The sequence below is a fragment of the Euprymna scolopes genome, chromosome 43 (assembly GCF_053919585.1).
Source record: "Euprymna scolopes isolate OS-2025 chromosome 43, ASM5391958v1, whole genome shotgun sequence".
NCBI classification, from domain to species: Eukaryota; Metazoa; Mollusca; class Cephalopoda; order Sepiida; family Sepiolidae; genus Euprymna; species Euprymna scolopes.
In genome coordinates, this window is record NC_136524.1 from 8,639,028 (window position 1) to 8,660,266 (window position 21,239).

The 21,239-nt window shown below is 33.9% G+C and overlaps 1 protein-coding gene across 1 annotated transcript in view; it reads right to left on the reverse strand.

Moving 5' to 3' along the window:
* The window catches only part of LOC145268168 (sodium/glucose cotransporter 4-like), a 141,715-nt gene that overhangs the window by 63,059 nt on the left and 57,417 nt on the right, over positions 1-21,239 (reverse strand). The window contains exons 2-4 of the mRNA XM_080123379.1: positions 6,701-6,769; positions 6,161-6,265; positions 774-833 (exon numbers count right to left, since the gene is read on the reverse strand). Of these exons, the coding sequence (XP_079979505.1) occupies positions 774-833; positions 6,161-6,265; positions 6,701-6,769 (234 nt within the window). The remainder of the gene's footprint in view (positions 1-773; positions 834-6,160; positions 6,266-6,700; positions 6,770-21,239) is intronic.

Here is a 21,239-nt window from a genome sequence, read left to right on the forward strand (position 1 = left end):
TTTATTAGGAAGGTACAACCATTACTTTTCCTAAAAATAAATATTTCAAATTGTCATTGTTAAAAAGAAGTTTCTTGTTCTTTTGTGCTGTGCTATTTAAACATATTTTTATTAGGAAGGTACAACAATTACCTTTCCTAAAAATCGTGACCCAGATTTTTTTACATGATACATTTGTAAGAATTTTTGCATAATATATTTGTAAAGATTTTTAACTCGATAAATGCTTGTGTTCCTAGTTATAATACACTGTGAAATTTTGCAATAGCACATGAGATGTCAAATTTTCTAATTTCAAAAACAAATTTGAATGGCCATTATTCGATTGCTTATTGAACTAACAAAATAAATTTGGTATCATTGTTTATGTTTTGCAAAAATCTATGTGTCTACATTAATTTTTTTTTTTTTTAGATATAATTAAAATATTTGTGTATGTATGTGCAATGCGTAATATGAGGAATTGTATTGACATACTGGTTCTCGTTAGATTCAGTTAAGCGATGTCAAGTCTGGTCAGTCCCATATGTGTTACCTTTTGGGAAATATCTTTTCCCCTAACTGGAATATACACGCAGCTAGAGATCGCATGAGGATTTGATATTCCCTAGAAACTTACTCTTCCTGATAAAAGTTAGATTCTTCACCCAGGGTGGATACCACACCAAATATTATCCAACGTATTACACTCTGAATAAAACACATTAGTGCAATATTTTGCAGGTGCCATTGATATTCTTGCTAGAATCTGGAAAGATAAATATAACACTTACCCCAGAAGAAATATAAACCGGAACAAATATCCATCCTAATATCAAAAGAATGAATATAGCCTGCAACAGAAAAATAAACTTTAATTAAAACGTTTTCCTATAATGGAATGCATTATCTATATGATTAAATTCAAAGGGAGAGTTCGGCCCATTTCTTACACTAATGTGAGGTCAAAATGCCTTTACATAAAACTAAATTCAACTAAATATAACCCATCTTTACCTGAAATATTACCTTCTCTTACGCCTAGCTCTAGCAGCCTTTTTCTTTTTACTTGAGAGTAACCACTTATCAAGGCCCGAAGGCCACTCGAGGATAAGGGTTAATGAATGTAAGGTGGTAGTGTAGTAATCGTTAATGGTGTAAATTGGGTAGAATTTGATTATTTACAGGGATGGCTCAACAAGAACTCGTTTACATTGGATTTGAAGGCTACTATGCTGTATTCAACTGGGAAGTTGGCCAGTGGAACAGTTTTCCACAGGCAGGCAGTTCTGGAAAGGAAGCTTTGTTCATGGAATCTGCATTTAGATTCAGGCACAAATAAAGAGTGGGGGAAATCGTATATAGTGATTGTACATAGTTGAGCGTTTTTTATGAAAGTTTGGCAAGGAGGGACTAAAGATTGGGCTTTAGTTGAACAGCTGTTCCAAAATTCATAATTATCAGTTAATTAGTTTAGGAATAAATTCTATATATACAAATATATAAATTATATAAAGACCATATTTATTTTTAACATTATTATTTATTATTTAAAAAGATGGAATGGGCTAGTTAATCAGTTCTGAACATTGCTAAACGGAGCTAAATTGCACTTCTGATCACAATTAAAAGAAAAAATTTATGATGCTATGGAGATTATAGCAAGAGAAAGGGGGGAGGCAGGAGGAAATAAAATAGAAATCACATTAAATCCAATAAGATTTTCTCTTTGTTGACAAAGACTTAATATAAAATAGTTCTGGAATCTTCAGAGCATAGGGAGAGTGTGACTTAATGAGGATGGGAAATAAGTCAATACTGAAATTAGCGGCACAGGAAGGCTTATTCATAAAATGTTCAGTGATGGAACGTCTAGTGCTAAATAATTTGCATGGCACATTTTTGTCGGCACATGTTGCTTCAAGAATATCTAAACTTTGTACTGGCCTCCCAACATAATGCAAACTGTTACTACATTTAAATAAATGAATAATAGAATTATTGTGGTTGAAAGAAGAACATTTTTTCAAATCGGCGTTAAAATGGGCTTGGTAGAAATTTGTATTCATCATAGATACAGTCTTGTTATATATACATAGACTATATATATATTGTTATATATACATAGACTATATATATTGTTATATATACATAGACTATATATATTGTTATATATACATAGACTATATATATTGTTATATATACATAGACTATATATATTGTTATATATGCATAGACTATATATATTGTTATATATGCATAGACTATATATATTGTTATATATACATAGACTATATATATTGTTATATATACATAGACTATATATATTGTTATATATACATAGACTATATATATTGTTATATATACATAGACTATATATATTGTTATATATACATAGACTATATATATTGTTATATATACATAGACTATATATATTGTTATATATACATAGACTATATATATTGTTATATATACATAGACTATATATATTGTTATATATACATAGACTAGCCTGGGATGATCAACGAATATTTCACACTCCTATATTTTTATTATCATCGAAATCCATAAAATTGCCCTGGAGGAAGCTTCACATGCTGCCATGCTGTAACTTTGTTCAAAATGTATGTTATTCTACGTTGTACTCTAGAGAACAAAATATTTTTTATAAAATTATTTTATATAAACTTCTTTCCAATTAAGGAAATGCCCCCCCCCCCAAAAAAAAAAGAAGAAAATATCAAACCTGCAAATCACGTCATGCAAAAAAACAAAAATAAAAACAAAACAAAACAAAACAAAAAAAAACAAACAAAAAAAAAAATGCTATCAACTTACCCATAGTAGAATTTTCATGGCCCGTTGTTCTATCATTGTTGCTAAGCAACGACACAGAAAAAATGACTTTACCGATGATAGATAAATTAAAATAACAGTTCTGATTATCAATTATCTGTAATTATCGGGGGGTATTTTGAGACAAAACTTAACTAAGATCACTTCCAGACTTATACACTAAAGTTCTGTCAATTTTAAAGAAAATCTGTTCAGCCGTTTTGGAGTCTATAAGGAACGAACTCACGCACACACACAAAGTTGCATTTGTATAATTGTAGAGATTGCAACAAAAATATTTAAATGTATAAACATATGCACATAACTTTATATAAATAGAGATATTCTTTCGGTGCAACTTTATTAATGTGTGTCCTTGGAAAAATGCATTTCAAAGAAAACATTATCACGCACTTACGTGTGATGTTGAAATTAGTATAAATTTCAAAAATCACAAAAACTAGAGTAAAATAGTAGTAGTAGAAAAATAATTATACATAAAACAGAATTTTTGGAAGTTGCTGTTATTTACTGTAAATTAACCCTTTAGAGATTGAAATTAGGAGAAGATAACTGCATTCTATCCTTTAAGTTGGGTGCGCAGAATCCGATGACACTATCTTTCAGGTCGGCCATCTGGCTTTTTCTCGATCCACTGCACGCTTTTTTTTTTTCCTGAAAATCATCTCAAAGCACATCTTCCACTTGATCATTTTTCATCATTTTTGGAATTTATATTAATTTCGACATTACATACGTAATAATGTTTTCCCCTGAAATGCTTTTGTTTGAAAATACACAATTGGGTTGAACGATATATAATAGTATAGTAAAGTTTCACCATTTACTTTTTTATTTCAGCAAATTATTTGGATTTGTGGCTCATCATGAGTGTTGTTGTATAGATGACACATAGTAGCAGTTCATTCTCTTTCATCCTTTTTTTCTGTTTGCATCTTAGTTCAATAAGTTTTCAGAAACCAAGAGCCACTTTTCTGGAGCTAATACTTGAATTATATATATATGATACATAAATATTCGAATGTTTATTTTCTTTTATACCAGCAGATTATCTGAACGGTGACACATCATCAGTGTTGTTGCGTAGATAGCACATAGCAGTAGTTCATTCTATTTCTCCTTTTTCATTATTGTTCTGTTGTATTGTTTAATAGTAATGGTTGTAAATCATTTGGATTTTAGAGATCTTTATTTAATTTGCTATTGTCTGCAACATAATATTGATTTAATAGCAATGTGGACCCCATTTTTGGGATCCAGGACAGAAGCCGGATGGCGGTTCATTATGTAGATAGCACAGACTTATTGGTTTGATGATATGTAGCAGTAGTTATTTCTGCTTCTCTTATTTTCATCACTTCTTAATAACAACTTTAAAATTATTTTAAAAAATACAACAGCACAAAATCAAATAGCGTTTAATAATATTTTCAGGTTTTTATTTTTCTTCTTCAATATGCAATTTACATACATATCTCCAACCCAAAATTATGGGGTCATAGTCTTACAGTAGGCCAATTCGTAGCAGATTATATGGACAACAACTTCTCGTTTAAACATCTGGAGTCATGTTGGTTTGATAACACATAGCAGTAGTAAATTCTATCTTATTTTTCATTATTGTTTTGTTTTGATGTGTGCTGTTTAATAGCAGGGGTAGTAAATAAAGACACTAGGAAATAATTTGGGGTTTAACAATTTTTTTATCTAATTTTGTTTTTACAGTATAGGCGTTCCAAAAGTAATGCTTTCTATTTTTATTCTGCCTGAATATATCAGAGGGGATTGCAAAATCGCATTGTTAAGATGACTGAACTTGGGCATTTATGAACTGAAAGGTTTATCTTTCTATTGCAGATATTTATGGTGTAAGACTCCAAAAAAGCAACCTTGTCATGGACGTGCGTCAGAAGCAGAGATGCGCCATTGAATTTCTGGCAAAAGTACATTGAGAGTGGTGATGACAACGTGGAAAAATAAATTCTGGAACGAAAAAGGTTGCTCGTTTTAATAGTACCACTCCCGTCTTTGTAGCTTTTAAACTTTTGAATAAAAAAACAGGAGGTTTTAATTTTGGAACGACCCTCATACATAATAACTTACTACAACATTGTCGTTTTCGAGTCTTATTGAGCCACCCTTCAATTTTTTATTTTTTATAAAGGGTCACCACCTATCAAGGCCCGAAGGTTACTTGAGGATAATGGTTAATGTGTGTACAGTACTCCTTGGGGCAATACTGTAGTGATCATCTATGGTGGAAATTTGGTATAATTAAATTATTTAACAGGACAGATTGATAAGAACTTGTTTATGTTGGGCTTAAAAATGACAATATTGTAGTCAGCTGGAAAGCAGATCAGTGGAACAGAGTTCCACTTGGCGGGAATTTCTAGGAAAGAAACTAATTCCAGCCAGAAAAAAACTCCTTTTTTTTTCACCAGAACGTTCTTGGGACTCTCTTATTTATTATGAACTCTATATTTCGTTGTCTTAACAAGTTGTTAATAAAAATGAATTATTTTGATTTCGATAGAATTTCTCAGTCTTTCATTTGATATAGTCCTATCTCCAACTTGAATGACTCCAAGTGCGGTCTCTATTACCATCAAATGCCTGTTTCTGATATCCCCCAAACAGCTATTTGTATCCCATTTCGCATTTTTGTTTCCAGTTTTAATTGTAAAAGTCTGCCTAAGCTTTTCAATATTTTATTGATGAGTTATTACATGGATTTATTTCCGTGTACGCGTATATTATGTAAGGCGTGTGCTCGGCTGGACAGTATTAAAGCAATTTGGAAGTCAAATTTTTCCATCAAGTTGAAATGTGATTTCTTTGAAGCCATTATTACATAGTTTTCTTGAATATGGAACTAGCATCTGGACTTATATCGAAATATTACCCACATCAAGAGATTTTCACTGACTACTAAACACAGCACCGGCATATACACACTGTTAACTGCACAATCTTGCACAAAAGTTAATATATGCACTTTCTTACTGACAAAATAGGCACACTAATACGCACATATCCTCATGCCTATCTCACTTACACATGTAAGCATATATGGCGCGAACCGAAACAAACATGTGTACTCAATTTCCGTTTACAGACAAAACAACTCTTATTTCATCAGAACATTCTTGGAACGCTCTGAGCTTTCATACTGCACAAACTCTTTACCTTTCATCTTAAATTGTGCAAAAATATTAATCGTTTTGTATTTATAGACTTTGTGATTTCATAATGACATCTTAAACGAATTAACTAACAAAAAAAAACAAATAAATACAAAAACACAAAACAAAAAGCAACTTACCGTCAGTTCAAAAATAGCGATTCCAATTCCACCAGCTGCCCCTGATCCAGCAAGTCCAACAAAATGGCCGCTGCCAATATTACTGGCAAACAGAGACGCACCGACCTAGAGAAAATTAAATTAAATTTCAAATAAATTACAAAAGATAAGTTAGCTTGAAAATCAATTTCTTTAAGCCGTCTAACATATGCCAACATACAAAATGAGCGTTGAATTGAACATGATGAATCAGGTTAAGAATTCCTCTCAGATTTTCTTGACTCGTTCCTTTCCTGAGCTTCTGTCTTTTGATGATTGATGATGTATATGTGTATCAATACTATTGATGAATTTTAGTTCTTAGCTAACCAGAGTAATGCGCCTCCCGATTCTTATGCAGGATGATCTTTGCCGATGCTGCTCTGTTGTCTCTGCCGAGTTCGCCAATTTTTTTAGTTTTAAAATAGCATGTTTAGTGCAATTTAATCTTAATAATGAATCCACACTTCTTTAAAGAAAATCCTTTATCATTATTTAGTTAAAATAAAAACAAAACGTTACCGGAATCCAGTGCATGCTCCGTCCAGCCAAAAAGTATCCACCAATGCTGCCTCTGTTTCGACATGATGCCTGAAAGAAAATAAGATTTGTATTTTCAAATAAATTAATTTAAGCAAATAAAATGAGACAATTGAGAAAGTAAGCTTCTTTTTTTTTACATAGGCATCACCACTTACCAAGGCCAAGAGGCCACTCGAGGATAAGGGTTAAAGAGTGTACAGTAGTCAATTGGACAATATAGTAATCGATAGTAATGGAAATTTGGTAAATTTGTTAACTTAAGTGGAACGGCTCATCAAGAACTTGTTTACGTTGGACTTGAAGACAACCGTATTGTAGACAGATGGAAAGCAGGAAAACGGAACAGTTCCACAGGCGTGCAGTTCTAAGAAAGAAGCTTTGATCATGGAATCTACGTTTAGGTTTAGGCACAGATAAAGAGTGGAGGGGAATTATTGACAGTGTTTTCAGCTAGACGAGTGTTTCTTGTGAAAGTTTGGCGAGAGGGACCATAGATTGAAGCTCAGTTGAGCACTTGCCATGAAAATAACGATAAAGCAGAGACAAACTCGCAACATCTCTTCTGTGAGATAGAGGTTGCAGGTAAGAGAAAAGGACATCTCCCACCAGGCCACGAAGTCTATTTTGAACTCTATCAAGGCAGGACAAGTCTTTTCTAGCAGCTCCTGCCCAGATGTGGCAACAGCATTCCATCCTTAGACGTATCTGGCTCTTATATAGATAGAGAATTGCATCAGCAGTGAGATATATACTGGATTGATAGAAGGATCCCACCATTTTTCCAGCGGCATTGGCAATGGATTTGATGTATGTGTTCCATTTAAGATCAGGAGTAAAGTTCAGGCCCAGAAGCTTGTCAAAACATGAGGCCTCCCCAAGACGAGAACCATTCGTTTCAATTGATGCCAGATGGGGATCAGAGTGTTGATGATGTAAAGAGAGCAGCTTGGTTTTAGATGCATTAAAAGTAACCAGCCACTTCTTTCCCCATTGTACCACATGCCCAAGATCAGAGGAGAGAGAATCGGAGAGAACTTGGTCGTTTACGGTCTTAGATGTGCTACCATAGATAGTAGTGTCATCAGCATAGATGTCTACGAATGATGTAAGGATGTGATTTGGAAGATCATTAATATAGATCAGGAAGAGAGTTGGGCCCAGGATGGACCCCTGAGGGACTCCAGCATTAATACTGTGAGCGTCTGATTTCTGCCCATCAGCCACTAGTCTTATGAACCTATCAGAGAGAAATGATTTAATAATTGAGAAGACATTTCCAGTTATACCATAGCTGGAGATCTTGTGAAGTAAACCTTTATGCCATACCCTATCAAAGGCCTTTGATATGTCAAGAGCAATTGCCCTAGAAAGGTAGCCTCCGTTGAGAGATTCACTAATCCTATGAGATATAACTGTAAGCACATCTGCTGTAGATCTAGCAGAACGGAAACCATATTGTGTGTCACTAAGAAGGCTATTTTTGCTGAGATGATTGATTACTTCTGTATTTAACACAGATTCTAGCAACTTACTCATGACGCACAGGAGACTTATTGGTCTGTACTGAGAGGGAGATGAACGATCACCTGTATTCTTAAATACAGGGCATATTGATGAGATTTTCCGGGTTGATGGGAAGCAATTCTCTTTAAGACAACGTTTAAGCAGTTTTGTAAGTATGGGTGCTAGTTTTGGTTAAAGTTTTTTGAGTACTATAACTGGAATACCGTCAGGGCCGGTTGCTTTACTGGAATTAAGGTTTTTGATTTGCTTGGCAACATCACATACAGATATTTGTATATCACATAGCGTGTTTTCTGATACAGAAGGAAATATTGGGGGTTGGCAGCCTTGGTCGCAAAGGGTAGAATTAGCTGCAAAGTTCTTGACAAAGAGTTTGGCTTTGTCTAATGCTGACAAGATTACCTCAGATCCATTGATGATAGTTGGGATGGAGCACACGCTTCTGTTCAGGATTCTATTTGCTCTTTGTCAAAACTGGTGAGAACCAAGCCGCTGCTCAGCTACTTTGGACTTGACGGTTTATTCACAGATTCCAAAAAAAGATATTTTGATCGTTGATGAAGTTGATCAAATCACAAAAACTGGTGTTGTTTTATTGTTTTAAACATTAACAGTATGAGTAGTGTTGCGTATACATGCAATACATACATGTTAGTTCTCTTAAATCTTGACATGTCATGGACACCCACTGTAAGGGTGTCTGCACGCTAGATTTTTGTGGCAAGAATTGTGCAATCTCCAACCACACCTCTCCTGAGTGGACAGTGTTAAATTCCAGTGGCAAGTGGAGGTTCAGGACGATTGGAAATAATGCCAAGATAAGCGGAGAGCACATACAGTGCCTAGAATTCACAAATCTGGTATTAGCCAGGCTCAATGTTGCTTAATTTCGGTGATCTGATGAGAACCAGTGTGTCAACATGATTATGTTGTATATTAGACATACATACATACATGCATACATACATACATACATACATACATACATACATACATACATGCATACATACATGCATACATACATACATGCAAACATACATGCATACATACATACATACATGCAAACATACATACATACATACATACATACATACATGCATACATACATACATACATACATACATACATGCATACATACATACATGCATACATACATACATACATACATACATGCATACATACATACATACATGCAAACATACATACATACATACATACATGCATACATACATACATACATACATACATGCATACATACATACATACATACATACATGCATACATACATACATACATACATACATACATGCATGCATACATACATACATACATACATACATGCATACATACATACATACATATATACATACAAACATACATACATACATATAAACATACATACATACATACATACATGCATACATACATACATACATGCATACATACATACATACATACATACATACATACATACATGTGTGCGCGTGCGTGTGTGTGTGTGTGATAAACCGAAAAGAACAATTTGATACAGTTCAAATCGATTTTTAGTGAAACAACGTACTGTACATGCAATAACCCTTATCCTTGAGTGGCTTCCGGGCCTTGATAAGTGATGACCTCCTTGTAAAAAAAAAAAATCAAATTCCAGAGCAAAATGAAGCTCAATATTAAAACCTTTAAAAAGTTATTTCATAATTTGTAATAGAGCTATGAATAAATAAATATTAAAAAAAAAAAAATTAAAAAATTCGGGTTTTTATTATCTAGTTGAATTTTGCTAACAAAATAAAAAGGAAAATTAACAAATACTAAAAAATGTGAAAATAAATTTGTCAAGTGCGTAATAATATATTTGTTAATTCACACTATTATTTAACCATATATACACACACGAATGTACACTTTCTGTTAAAAATGATTGAACAACAAACATGCCTCAGCAAAATCATAACGTCTCACTCAGTGAAGTGAAACGAAAGAAAGAATCTCAAACTGGGAAGGTTACAAAAGAAACAAAAGAAAAACGAATCAGTCGGTCTAGAAAGGAGAAGTAGAGAAAGAAATTATTTCATTATGGAAATAGTGTGAAGAATTTCTATCCAAATTCATTTCGGACGACGAGAGCTGTCTGACTTGCTATTTACTTTCTCCCACTTCTTTGAACGCTAAAAAATTATATAACAATAATATTTTAAATATATTAATAATTTTTTTTATATTATTATTACATTTTCACCCCAAACAAGGCATGTTGCCACTTTGATGTAGGAGGCTACTACCAGAGACCTAAGTTGCAGGGGTACTATGTAGGGAGTTTAGCAGCAAGATGTCTGTTCACATTACACTTGAACTTCTGCATCTCAGTACTGTTAGGGAAGCAGGAAACCAGAAGAGAATTCCAAAGTCCTGCAGTTCTGAGGAAGAAGCTATTAGAGTAAAAGCCTTTCTTTCATCTAGGGATCTCTACTCTGTAGAGGTGGGACTTTACTGCTTGTCGGGTTTGTCGGGGGGGGGGTATTTTCGTCGAGGAGGTACAAGGGCTTGTAGTTTGTCAGAGCATCCACAATTAAAATACTTGTAAAACAGGCAGAGGGATGCGATTGTTTGTAAACCTACAAACACATATGTTTCATTCACATCAGAGAAGGAAGTGATAATTACTAGGAGTCACCAATTCATTCTTGACTTCGTAGACTGGCATTCAACCGCCTACCAGGAATTAGCACGAGAAGTAAGAGAGGGAAGGCGTAGAGAGAAAGAGAAATAGGGAGGGAAATGAGAGGAATGGGGTGGAAATAGAAATAGGAAGGAGAGAGAGAGAGAGAGAGAGAGAGAGAGAGAGAGAGAGAGAGAGAGAGAGAGAGAGAGAGACTAGAAAAAAAGTTAAAAAAAAAAGAAAGAACGCCCTTTTCTATTTTGTTGTCCACGCCACTCAAGCAAAGCCATGTCTTGAAAAATTAAGCAAGCATTAATAACTATTTTATGACTGCTGTCTATGTTCCGGATTTCATAAAAATCTGTCCAGTCATTTTTATTCCTATAGATGTACAGACAGATTCACAGAGAGACTAACGTTCATCTTTATTATGGAGATATAAGTTATCAATACCGTCTCGTTTTGGCGAATGAAAATAGTAATTACTGTAATTTTTAGGTGATTATGTGGAGATAAGCATTCCTGGCCAAACGAAATGATTATAAAAGTAAATTGTAGCTAAGTATACTATTATATTGATAATAACACGGCACAACAATAACCAATGAAAATTAGGTAGTAAGAAAAAAAAAATTTCATTTACAAGTTTATAACAGCACGAGTGAATGTTACTCCTGTGGATTAATTAAAGAGTCCCGATCGAGATTCCGTAGTTTCACAGAAAGTATTCCGAGTTCGATATGAAACATCTGAAGAATCTCCAAGGGTACATAGATGAAAATGTAATGAGAATAAAATTAAAGATGAAAACAGTCTTAATAATCAAATAATACAAATTGTCATGTTTGTTTGAAATAGCGTTTTCATTGGTCTGTTATGCTTGTTGTTGAAATAGCATTTTCAATGGTCTGTCATACTTGTTTGAAATAACATTTTTATTGGTCTGTAATGCTTGTTTGAAATAGCATTTTCATTGGTGTGCCATGCTTGTTTGAAATAGATTTTCATTGGTCTGTCACGCTTGTTTTAAATAGCATTTTCATTGGTCTGTCATGCTTATTTGAAATAGCATTTTCATTGGTCTGTCATGCTTGTTTAAAATAAAAATTTTCATTAGTCTGTCATGCTTGTTTGAAATAGCATTTTCATTGGTCTGTCATGTTTGTTTGAAATAGATTTTCATTGGTCTGTCATGCTTGTTTGAAATAGATTTTCATTGGTCTGTCATGCTTATTTGAAATAGATTTTCATTGGTCTGTCATGCTTATTTGAAATAGCATTTTTATTGGTCTGTCATGCTTGTTTGAAATAGATTTTCATTAGTCTGTCACGCTTGTTTGAAATAGATTTTCATTGGTCTGTCATGCTTATTTGAAATAGATTTTCATTGGTCTGTCATGCTTATTTGAAATAGCATTTTCATTGGTCTGTCATGCTTGTTTAAAATAAAAATTTTCATTAGTCTGTCATGCTTGTTTGAAATAGCATTTTCATTGGTCTGTCATGTTTGTTTGAAATAGCATTTTCATTGGTCTGTCATGCTTGTTTGAAATAGGATTTTCGTTGGTCTGTCATTCTTAAACAATAAGTACCATTTTCGTTAATTTTTCACGAATAGGTTTAAAATAGCATTTTCAAACCTATGTTATGAACTTATTCATTCCTGTCAGCTAGGGGTCAAACAACAGCTTGTGTTCAATTAGTTGTACAATGAATCATTTAAAATAAATACATACACAGTTATACAAGTTGTACAACGAATCATTTAAAATAAATACCGTGTTAACAACGTAAAACAAACAAAACAAATTACATAAGTAAAGTAGTGGGCAGGAGTAAGCTATCAGTTAATTGGCCTCCATGCCCCACTCTCAATTATCTTTAAAACCCAGATGATAAGGAGCAACGAAATAAAACAACCAATCTGAAAGCTCGGATCTAATGAAACCGGATGTAGATAATATCTGTCACTGTTACTTATCAACTGAAGAACTAATCTACACAATTATTTACTTTGTTTTCCTTTTTGTGTTCCGGACTAGAATCCTTTTATTTACCTGTCTGTAAGAATGTCAGACTGCACGTAGGGTAAAAACATACCAGAAATCCGTATTATTTGGATTTTTTCCGCCTACTGTTCTCATATTAAGTGTTATTTTCACAACGTTTTAGTTGATGTAACCTCCGACCTTCTTCGGGTGTATCTCATTGAAGAGGAAATGCGGGGATCTTTTTGTTAAACTCGGAAATCTTTCTGTTGAACTCGGGAATCTTTCATTTCTTTGAAGGCTTGCGGTACCGTCGTCATACTTATACTTTCTGAAGATATTTTATACTGCATTTAGTGCTAGATTCATTACTTTGCTAATTCTTTGATAACCTTTTTGCTCCTTTGTGATGTTCAATGATTCTATCTCATATATCTCTGGATAATTCTTTAGTTTTTTTTTTTCATTTTTAATCCTTGAATTGCAGAATGCATGTCAAAGAGTCAGATGATTAATGGCATTATCTTGTAAACAATTATGCTACCCAGGGTTCCTTCTCTTAAACCCCGGAATCTTTCTGCGGACTTTGTGAATCTTTTTGTTGAACTCTAGAATCTTCAAGGAATTTTGGACGGAACCCTTTATTTAATCCACAGCATACTATCGTTCCATCGGCTGGGTAGAAGTCCCAAGCAATTGGCAATTGTATTTCGAGTGTCACCTGAAGTGAGGATTGAACCATCAACAACTTTCTATTGTACAGGTTCAAGAAAAGTGTCAGTTTACAACTGAATTTTATCAAGAAGAAGGTCGCAGGTTACATCGATTGAAACGTTGTGCAAATAATACTCCAAAGAATACGAAAAAAATACGAATAATTAATCCTTCACTGTCAGCCATAACGAGTATGACTGGTCAACTCCAGAATTAAATTTTAAAGTTAAAAACTTTTTAATCGTATGTGGAAGTAAATTTAAAACATGACGGTTGAATCCATTTTGTTATCAAAGTTCAAAATTACCCTATGAACAAAAATATTGGATACACGACACTTTTTACACATTTCCAACCAAAACTTTTATTTTAAAATACTTTAAATATTCAAATTTTCAATAGTATTGAAATACCATCTCTGACCAATCTGAGAAGCACAATTGTTTACACGATAGTGCTATTAGTCATCTGACTCTTTGAATTCTGCAATTCAAGGATTAAAAATGGGGGAAAAATATGAATAAAGAATTATCCAGAGATATGTGAGATAGAATAATTGAACATCACAAAGGAGCAAAAGGTTAGCAAAAAATTGTCAAAGAAATGAATCTAGCACCAAGTGCAGTAGGAAATATCAGAAAGTATAAGAAGTATCGCGACTGAAAAAAATAAATGAGAGTACTTCAAGGTGGAACAGCAGAAATGTGAAAAAAGAACTTTTCATTACTCGTTATGAAATTAAAACTGATCTTGAGGCTGCTGGAATTAATGTAAGATTACCATTAGCAGAACTTTCTATTGTACAGGTTCACCAAGAATAGTGCCTTTACTGAATCACCAAACACCAAGAATAGTGCCTTTTCTGAAAACCAAACAAAACCGACTAAAGTTTCTTGACACTTATAAGGAGAAAAGTATGCACTTTTGGTAAAAAGTAACCTAGTTAGATGAAACGAAAGTTGAACTTTTGAAAACTATTCAAAACTATTTGAAAGAATACAACAACAAATGTTTCGCAAAAAATGGCATTGCCTTCAACAAGCACAATACTATCCCCCACAGTTAAGTTTGGAAGTGGTTCCATTATGATATGGGGATACCATTCATCCAAGTGCACTGGTGAGTTACAAGTTATCCCTGGCAGGGTGAATTGTAGCACGTACAGAGAGATTCTAGAGAAGAACCTTCAGAAATCTGTAACTTCTTTAGGAAATGGATGGAATTTCGTGCTTCAACACGACAACGATGTCAAACATGCCATAAAACTTACAAAGGAATTATTTGAAAATAATGGTATTAAGACCTTCAATTGGCCAACTGGGTCTCCCCACTTGTGTTGATTTGAAAATTTGTGGAATATTTTGTAAAATCTATAAGCGGAATCTATAAAATATCAAGTAATTAGAGGAATTATGCAAAGAAGAATTGGGTTAAAGTAACGGTGGATCAGTTTGAAAAACTTGTGGCCAACCATAGAAACTGATTGGAAAGAGTGAAACAAACAGAGGCTACGCAACAAAATGTTAAATTGCTGTATCCAATATTTTTGCGTTGGATGATTTTGAACTTTGATCAGAAAATAGATTCAACTATGAGTTTTTAATTTTCCTTCCACATAAAACTAAAACAACTTTACCAGATATTACTTACTAAAATATCAGGCAAATTAGCAAACATAAACTAGAGTTATAACAGAAAATAACATGTATCCAATACTTATGTTTGTCACTATATATATATATATATATATATATATATATATATATATATATATATATATATATATATATATATATATATATATATATATATATATATATACAGTTGCGTCCAAAACTAAAGGACAAAATTTTAAAACCTAATATGTTTGAAATAACAACTGTGAAAAGCTGAAATTTTGACAACTGGTAATTGTTATCATCCATAATAACATACTAAAATTTGAGTCATTTGCAAAGGATAGAAAAAGAATTATAATAATTATTTATTTATTTTCAAAATAAGAACGTCTAAAAGTAAGGGACAAAATTGAGAAAAACAATGTAAACAGTATGCTATATTCAAATTTTTTGAGTTCCTTTAAAGAATAAGCCTTACTTAGTCATTTGTAAAATATACTTCTATAAATTTGGATTTTTTGTGTATTGATATTCATATTAAAAACACTTTTTTCTATTTATTTAAAAAGAAAATACAACTTTATGGGTCATGGAATTGCATTCATCTACAAAAGATCTGGCTAATTTGCATATTATTTTAAACATTCATTTTAATTTTTTTTTTTTCGGTTTTCTTATGGGATGATCATCTTTAGTTAACTATTACGTGTAATTATATTCATGCAGATATTCTACATGATTTATATTTGTATAATATTTATGTAAAAATTTATAGAAAACACAAACCGCTTTCTATATATATAGTATATATATAGTATGTATGCGTATATATATTAGTTTAAAAATTTTGCCTACCAAACTCCTCTGTCAGTTTTTGGTCTACAGACATTAAACTTAATATATAGAGTATTCGAACCCATGCAAAACTTTATATTAGGATTTTAGCTGGGGAAAATTGGTTCGAAAGTGTGAAAATTAAAGAAATGTAATTTATCAAATGAAGGTTGAATGATGGCATTACGAATATGTATGCATAACGTAATAGTTATTGGTTAATGTTTTGATTTTTAGCCTTGCAGCAAACATGTCTTCATAGCTCAGGCATTAACACCAAAGAAAAAAGTAAACCGTAAGCTAAACGTTTTGGTTTCAATTCTCGGTGGTGGCGCACAAGTCATTTTTTTTTTTAAACTTTTAAATCATTACTATATATTGGATCTAATATACTATAATAATAAATAAGAAACCTGCATTAATCAGAATATCATATTTTAGCGTATTTTATGACCGGGCAACGCCAGACGGCCTGCTCTCTCTCTCTCTCTCTCTCTCTCTCTCTATATATATATATATATATATATATATATATATATATATATATAAATTTCGGTATTTGTCGTCTGAAGGGTCGAGCTTCAAAACGATACTGATCTTGTGAAAATCTATCGCCTCTCTCGAAAGTTTTAAGCAGACATGCAAACAGACATACATACATTTATATATTGGTAGCTCAAATTTTCGACCTAAACACCTTAAAAAAGCTTGCTCTATCTCTGAATACCCTTTATGTAAAATTTCAAATGTTTAGACCAGAAATTGTCTGAGTAATTTGGTAGAGACCGTAGAGGTCAATTTTTTTTAAACTTTGACCCCTATGATGACCCCTTAAAATTTATCGTTTTGGGCTCAAATCAAGTTATTAAGTTAAATCCATATCCAAGGAACCTATATCTAAAATTTCAAGTGTTTAGACCCAAAATTAGCTGAGGAGTTTGGTAGAGTTCTCAAATGTCAAATCGTTGAACTTTGACCCCTTGACAGCCAAATTTCTGGTTGAAAACATATTACAAAGATTTTCCCAAATCTCCCTACCCTGTATTTCAAATTTCGAGTCTGCAGACTGAAAATTGACAGAGTTATTGCGTAGGGAAATGTACACAGACAGACAGACAGACACTTTCACACTTTCACTTATATATATATATAGTAATGAAATCAAAAGAATGTAGTGTTTTCAGCTTTTTTATTTCTCGATCCCACTCGAGATCAATTTTTCTTTGGACTACTGCACTATCCGAAAAAAATTTTTTTACATTATTTCAGCTGCTTTGAAAACTTTCCAACCAGACTATTAACATTACACTGGGTTTAATTTTGGACTTCCTTCTCTCTAAAGAATTATTTTCACTTCTTACATTACCTTGAGAAAATCTTCATGCAAGCTGAAATATTATGCGCTGTTTGTTTTTATTTTTTTTACATATCCAATATTTTTTTACTTGTTTTTCTTGGCAAATTATGACTATAATAAATTTCGGTTTCACTTAGCATTGCTACAAATATAATTTGATGATTTCTTTCCGTCCTCTGATGAGAAAAATAGCAAGAATAGCATTGTTTTTTCTGATCTACATTAATGATCTTCCAAATCACATCCTTACATCATTTGTAGACATTTATGCTGACGACACTACCATTTATGGTAGCACATCTAAGACAGTAAACGACCAAGTTCTCTCCAATTCTCTCTCCTCTGATCTTGAGCACGTAGTACAATGGGGAAAGGAGTGGCTGGTTACTTTTAATGCATCTAAAACTAAGCTTCTCTCTTTACATCATCAACATTCTAATCCACATTTGGCATCAATTGAAATGAATGGCTCTCGTCTTCAGGAGGCCTCAAGTTTTGACAAGCTTCTGGGCTTGACCATTACTCCTGATCTTAAATGGAACACGTACATCAAATCTGTTGCCAAGGCCGCTGGAAAAATGGTGGGATCTTTCTATCGATCCGGTAAATATCTCACTGCTGATGCTATTCTCTATCTATATAAGAGCCAGGTACGTCCAAGGATGGAATACTGTTGCCACATCTGGGCAGGAGCTGCTAGAAAGGACTTGGCCTGCCTTGATAGAGTTCAAAATAGACTTCGTAGCCTCGTAGGAGATGTCATTTTCTCCTCCTTGCAACCTCTATCTCACAGAAGACATGGAAAGTGTTCGACTGAGCTTCAATCTATGGTCCCCCCTCGCCAAACTTTCACAAGAAACACTCGTCTAGCTGTAAACACTATCAATAATTCCCCCCACTCTTTATCTGTGCCTAAACCTAAACGTAGATTCCATGAACAAAGCTTCTTTCTTAGAACTGCACGCCTGTGGAATTGTCTTCCGTTTTCCTGCTTTCCGGCTGACTACAATATGGTTGTGTTCAAGTCTAAAGTAAATAAGTTCTTGATGAGCCGTTCTATATAAGTTATCAAATTTACCAAATTTTCATTACTAATGATTACTATATTGTCCAATTTCTACTGTACACTCTTTAACCCTTATCCTTGAGTAGCCTCTGGGCCTTGATAATGTGGTGATGCCTATGTAAAAAAAAAAAAAATTGTTTGAAACTGCGGAATAAGGACTTTGTAAATTATTTTTGGAGTATTCAGTTCAACATCAAATTTTGATTGTAAATTTCAACTTACAATTTTAATTTTTTTCTCACACACACATATATATATATATATATATATATATATATATATATATATATATATATCTGTGTGTGTGTGTGTCCTTGAGGTAAAGGCTTAGCAAATGTAGTCTTTCTAAATGATCACCGATCTGGCCAGACTCATCGTTGCTTAACTTCGGTGATCTGACGAGAACCAGTGTGTCAACGTGATTGTGTGTGTGTGCGTGTGCGTGTGCGTGTGCGTGTGCGTGTGCGTGTGTGTGTGTGTGTGTGTGTGCGTGCGTTTAAATAGTATGAATAACTGGTTCTGCTGCCATGGTTGTTTTGGGTGTGTTCTTTTGGCATTTAAAAGATGCATTTTAGCTTTTGACAAATGAGGAGAAAGAATTTCTTTCAACTGACAATACTTATGTCGATTGAGCAATCGCAAAGAGACAATTCATTTGCTATAAAAAAAACCCATAAAAACACACTTAAAGGACAATGTCTTTCTGTAATAAAAGACATCATAAGATACGTCCACGGATCTATGTGAAAATCTTTATCTGTTCATTGGTCTGTCTCATTTAAGTTCATAACAGAATTTTCTTTTTTCAGCATTAAATACACAAATTGAATGGACGAAACATATTTTAATTGCGTCCATCCATCTCTATGAGAGGTTTCGCCCGTTTCTCAAGCTTAATTTTGAAATAGCATTTTTGTTATTTATGCTTAAGTTTTAGGTAGCATTTTTGTTAGTTATGCTTAAGTTTGAAATAGTGAAGCACTTGTTCTCCATCAATGTAAATACCCCAAATATCCAACTATACCTAAACTATCAAAATTCCACTCTTACACTGTGGAGATCTTTAGATTCCTGAAAGCTTTCTACTCCAATAGTTTATTCCCTTGAACTGCTAGACTCTGGAATTCCTCCTGGATCCCTGCTTCGCTGACTATACTGACTTGCAGAAGATCAAGTGTGATGTGGACAGACATCTCGCTGCTCAACTCCCTACATAGTATCCCTGTAGATTTTATCCTAAATAGTAGCCCCTTATATCCAAATGACACTGAGTCTTGTTTTGGATATATATATATATATATATATATATATATATATATATATATATATATATATATATCAGTACAATCTAAAAATAAGCTTAAACCAGGCTTAGGGTCAAACAAATCCAACTTGCTTCCTCCCTTGAGGCTTGCATTCACAAATATCCATGGGCTTAGAATTAATTTAGCTGATGTTGAAGCATTTCTCCTAACAAATACCCCGGATATCTTAGCACTAAGTGAGACTAACCTACACTCCTCCATCCCCTCTAACTACTTTAACATGCCTGGATATCTCCCACTCTGCCGTAAGGACTCTGACAGACATATGCACGGACTTGGAGTTTACATTCGTAATACCCTTCCCTTGACTAGAGAAACAAACCTAGAAACGGATGATCAAGCCTTTATGTGCTTTAGACTAATCATGCAACACAACATTAGCTACTTTTACTTTCTCTACCGCTCTCCCTCGACCCAGGACTGCACCATAATAAACAAAGTATCTGACAGTATAGACACAGCACTCTCCCTCGACACTAGCGCCCAAGTACATGTATTTGGTGACTTTAATGTCCATCACAAAAACTGGCTTGGATTCTCTACTTACACAGATGCAGCAGGCAGCGAAACTCATAGCTTCTCTGTATCTCACTCCCTATCGCAAATTGTTACTTTTCCAACCCGTTTCCCTGATCAGGAAGAACAACACGCATCACTATTAGATCTGTTTTTGACCACAGTTCCTGATGACTGTGTAACGAAAGCCGACAGCCCACTTGGGAACGCTGATCATGCGGTGATAATGGTTGAAATCGCCCTAAACTCTAGACCCAAAACTGAAGAGCCAGTGCTCAAAACAACGAGATATTATAAAAAGGCTGACTCGGAAGCCATCAGAGATCTTATCAAAGACGCCCCATGGGGAAATATTTTTTCTCTTCCTGCTGAACAGTGTGCAACCGAGACCACTGAATGGTTCAAAACTGCAATCGAAGCGCATGTTCCCATGCGGAAATTCTATAGCAAGCCGCACTCTCTCCAATGGTTTACTTTGACTTGTGCAACTGCCATTGCCCAAAGGCAGCATGCATTCCACAGGTTTAACCGACATAAGTCCAGTTCAAACAGACAGAAGTACATAGAAGCTAGAAGTAACGTTAAGAAAGAAATAGCGACAGCTAAGAGGGAATTTACGGAAACCACTAAAAAACGCATCGAAGCACAAAAACTAGGAACTCGTGACTTCTGGAAAATCTACAACAGTGTAGTAAATAATGGGCAATCAACAATTCCCCCACTAACCAACAATCACGAGGTTCTTTGCTCAGCAACCGAGAAGGCTAACATGCTTGCCAGTCGGTTTGCCTCAAACTCCACACTGGACCCTCTAAACCACCTCCTACCTCAATTTCCTATGCGGACAGACGCCACGCTTGACGATCTAATAATCACCCCTGCTCAAGTGCATGCTATCATAAAAAACCTTGACACTTCA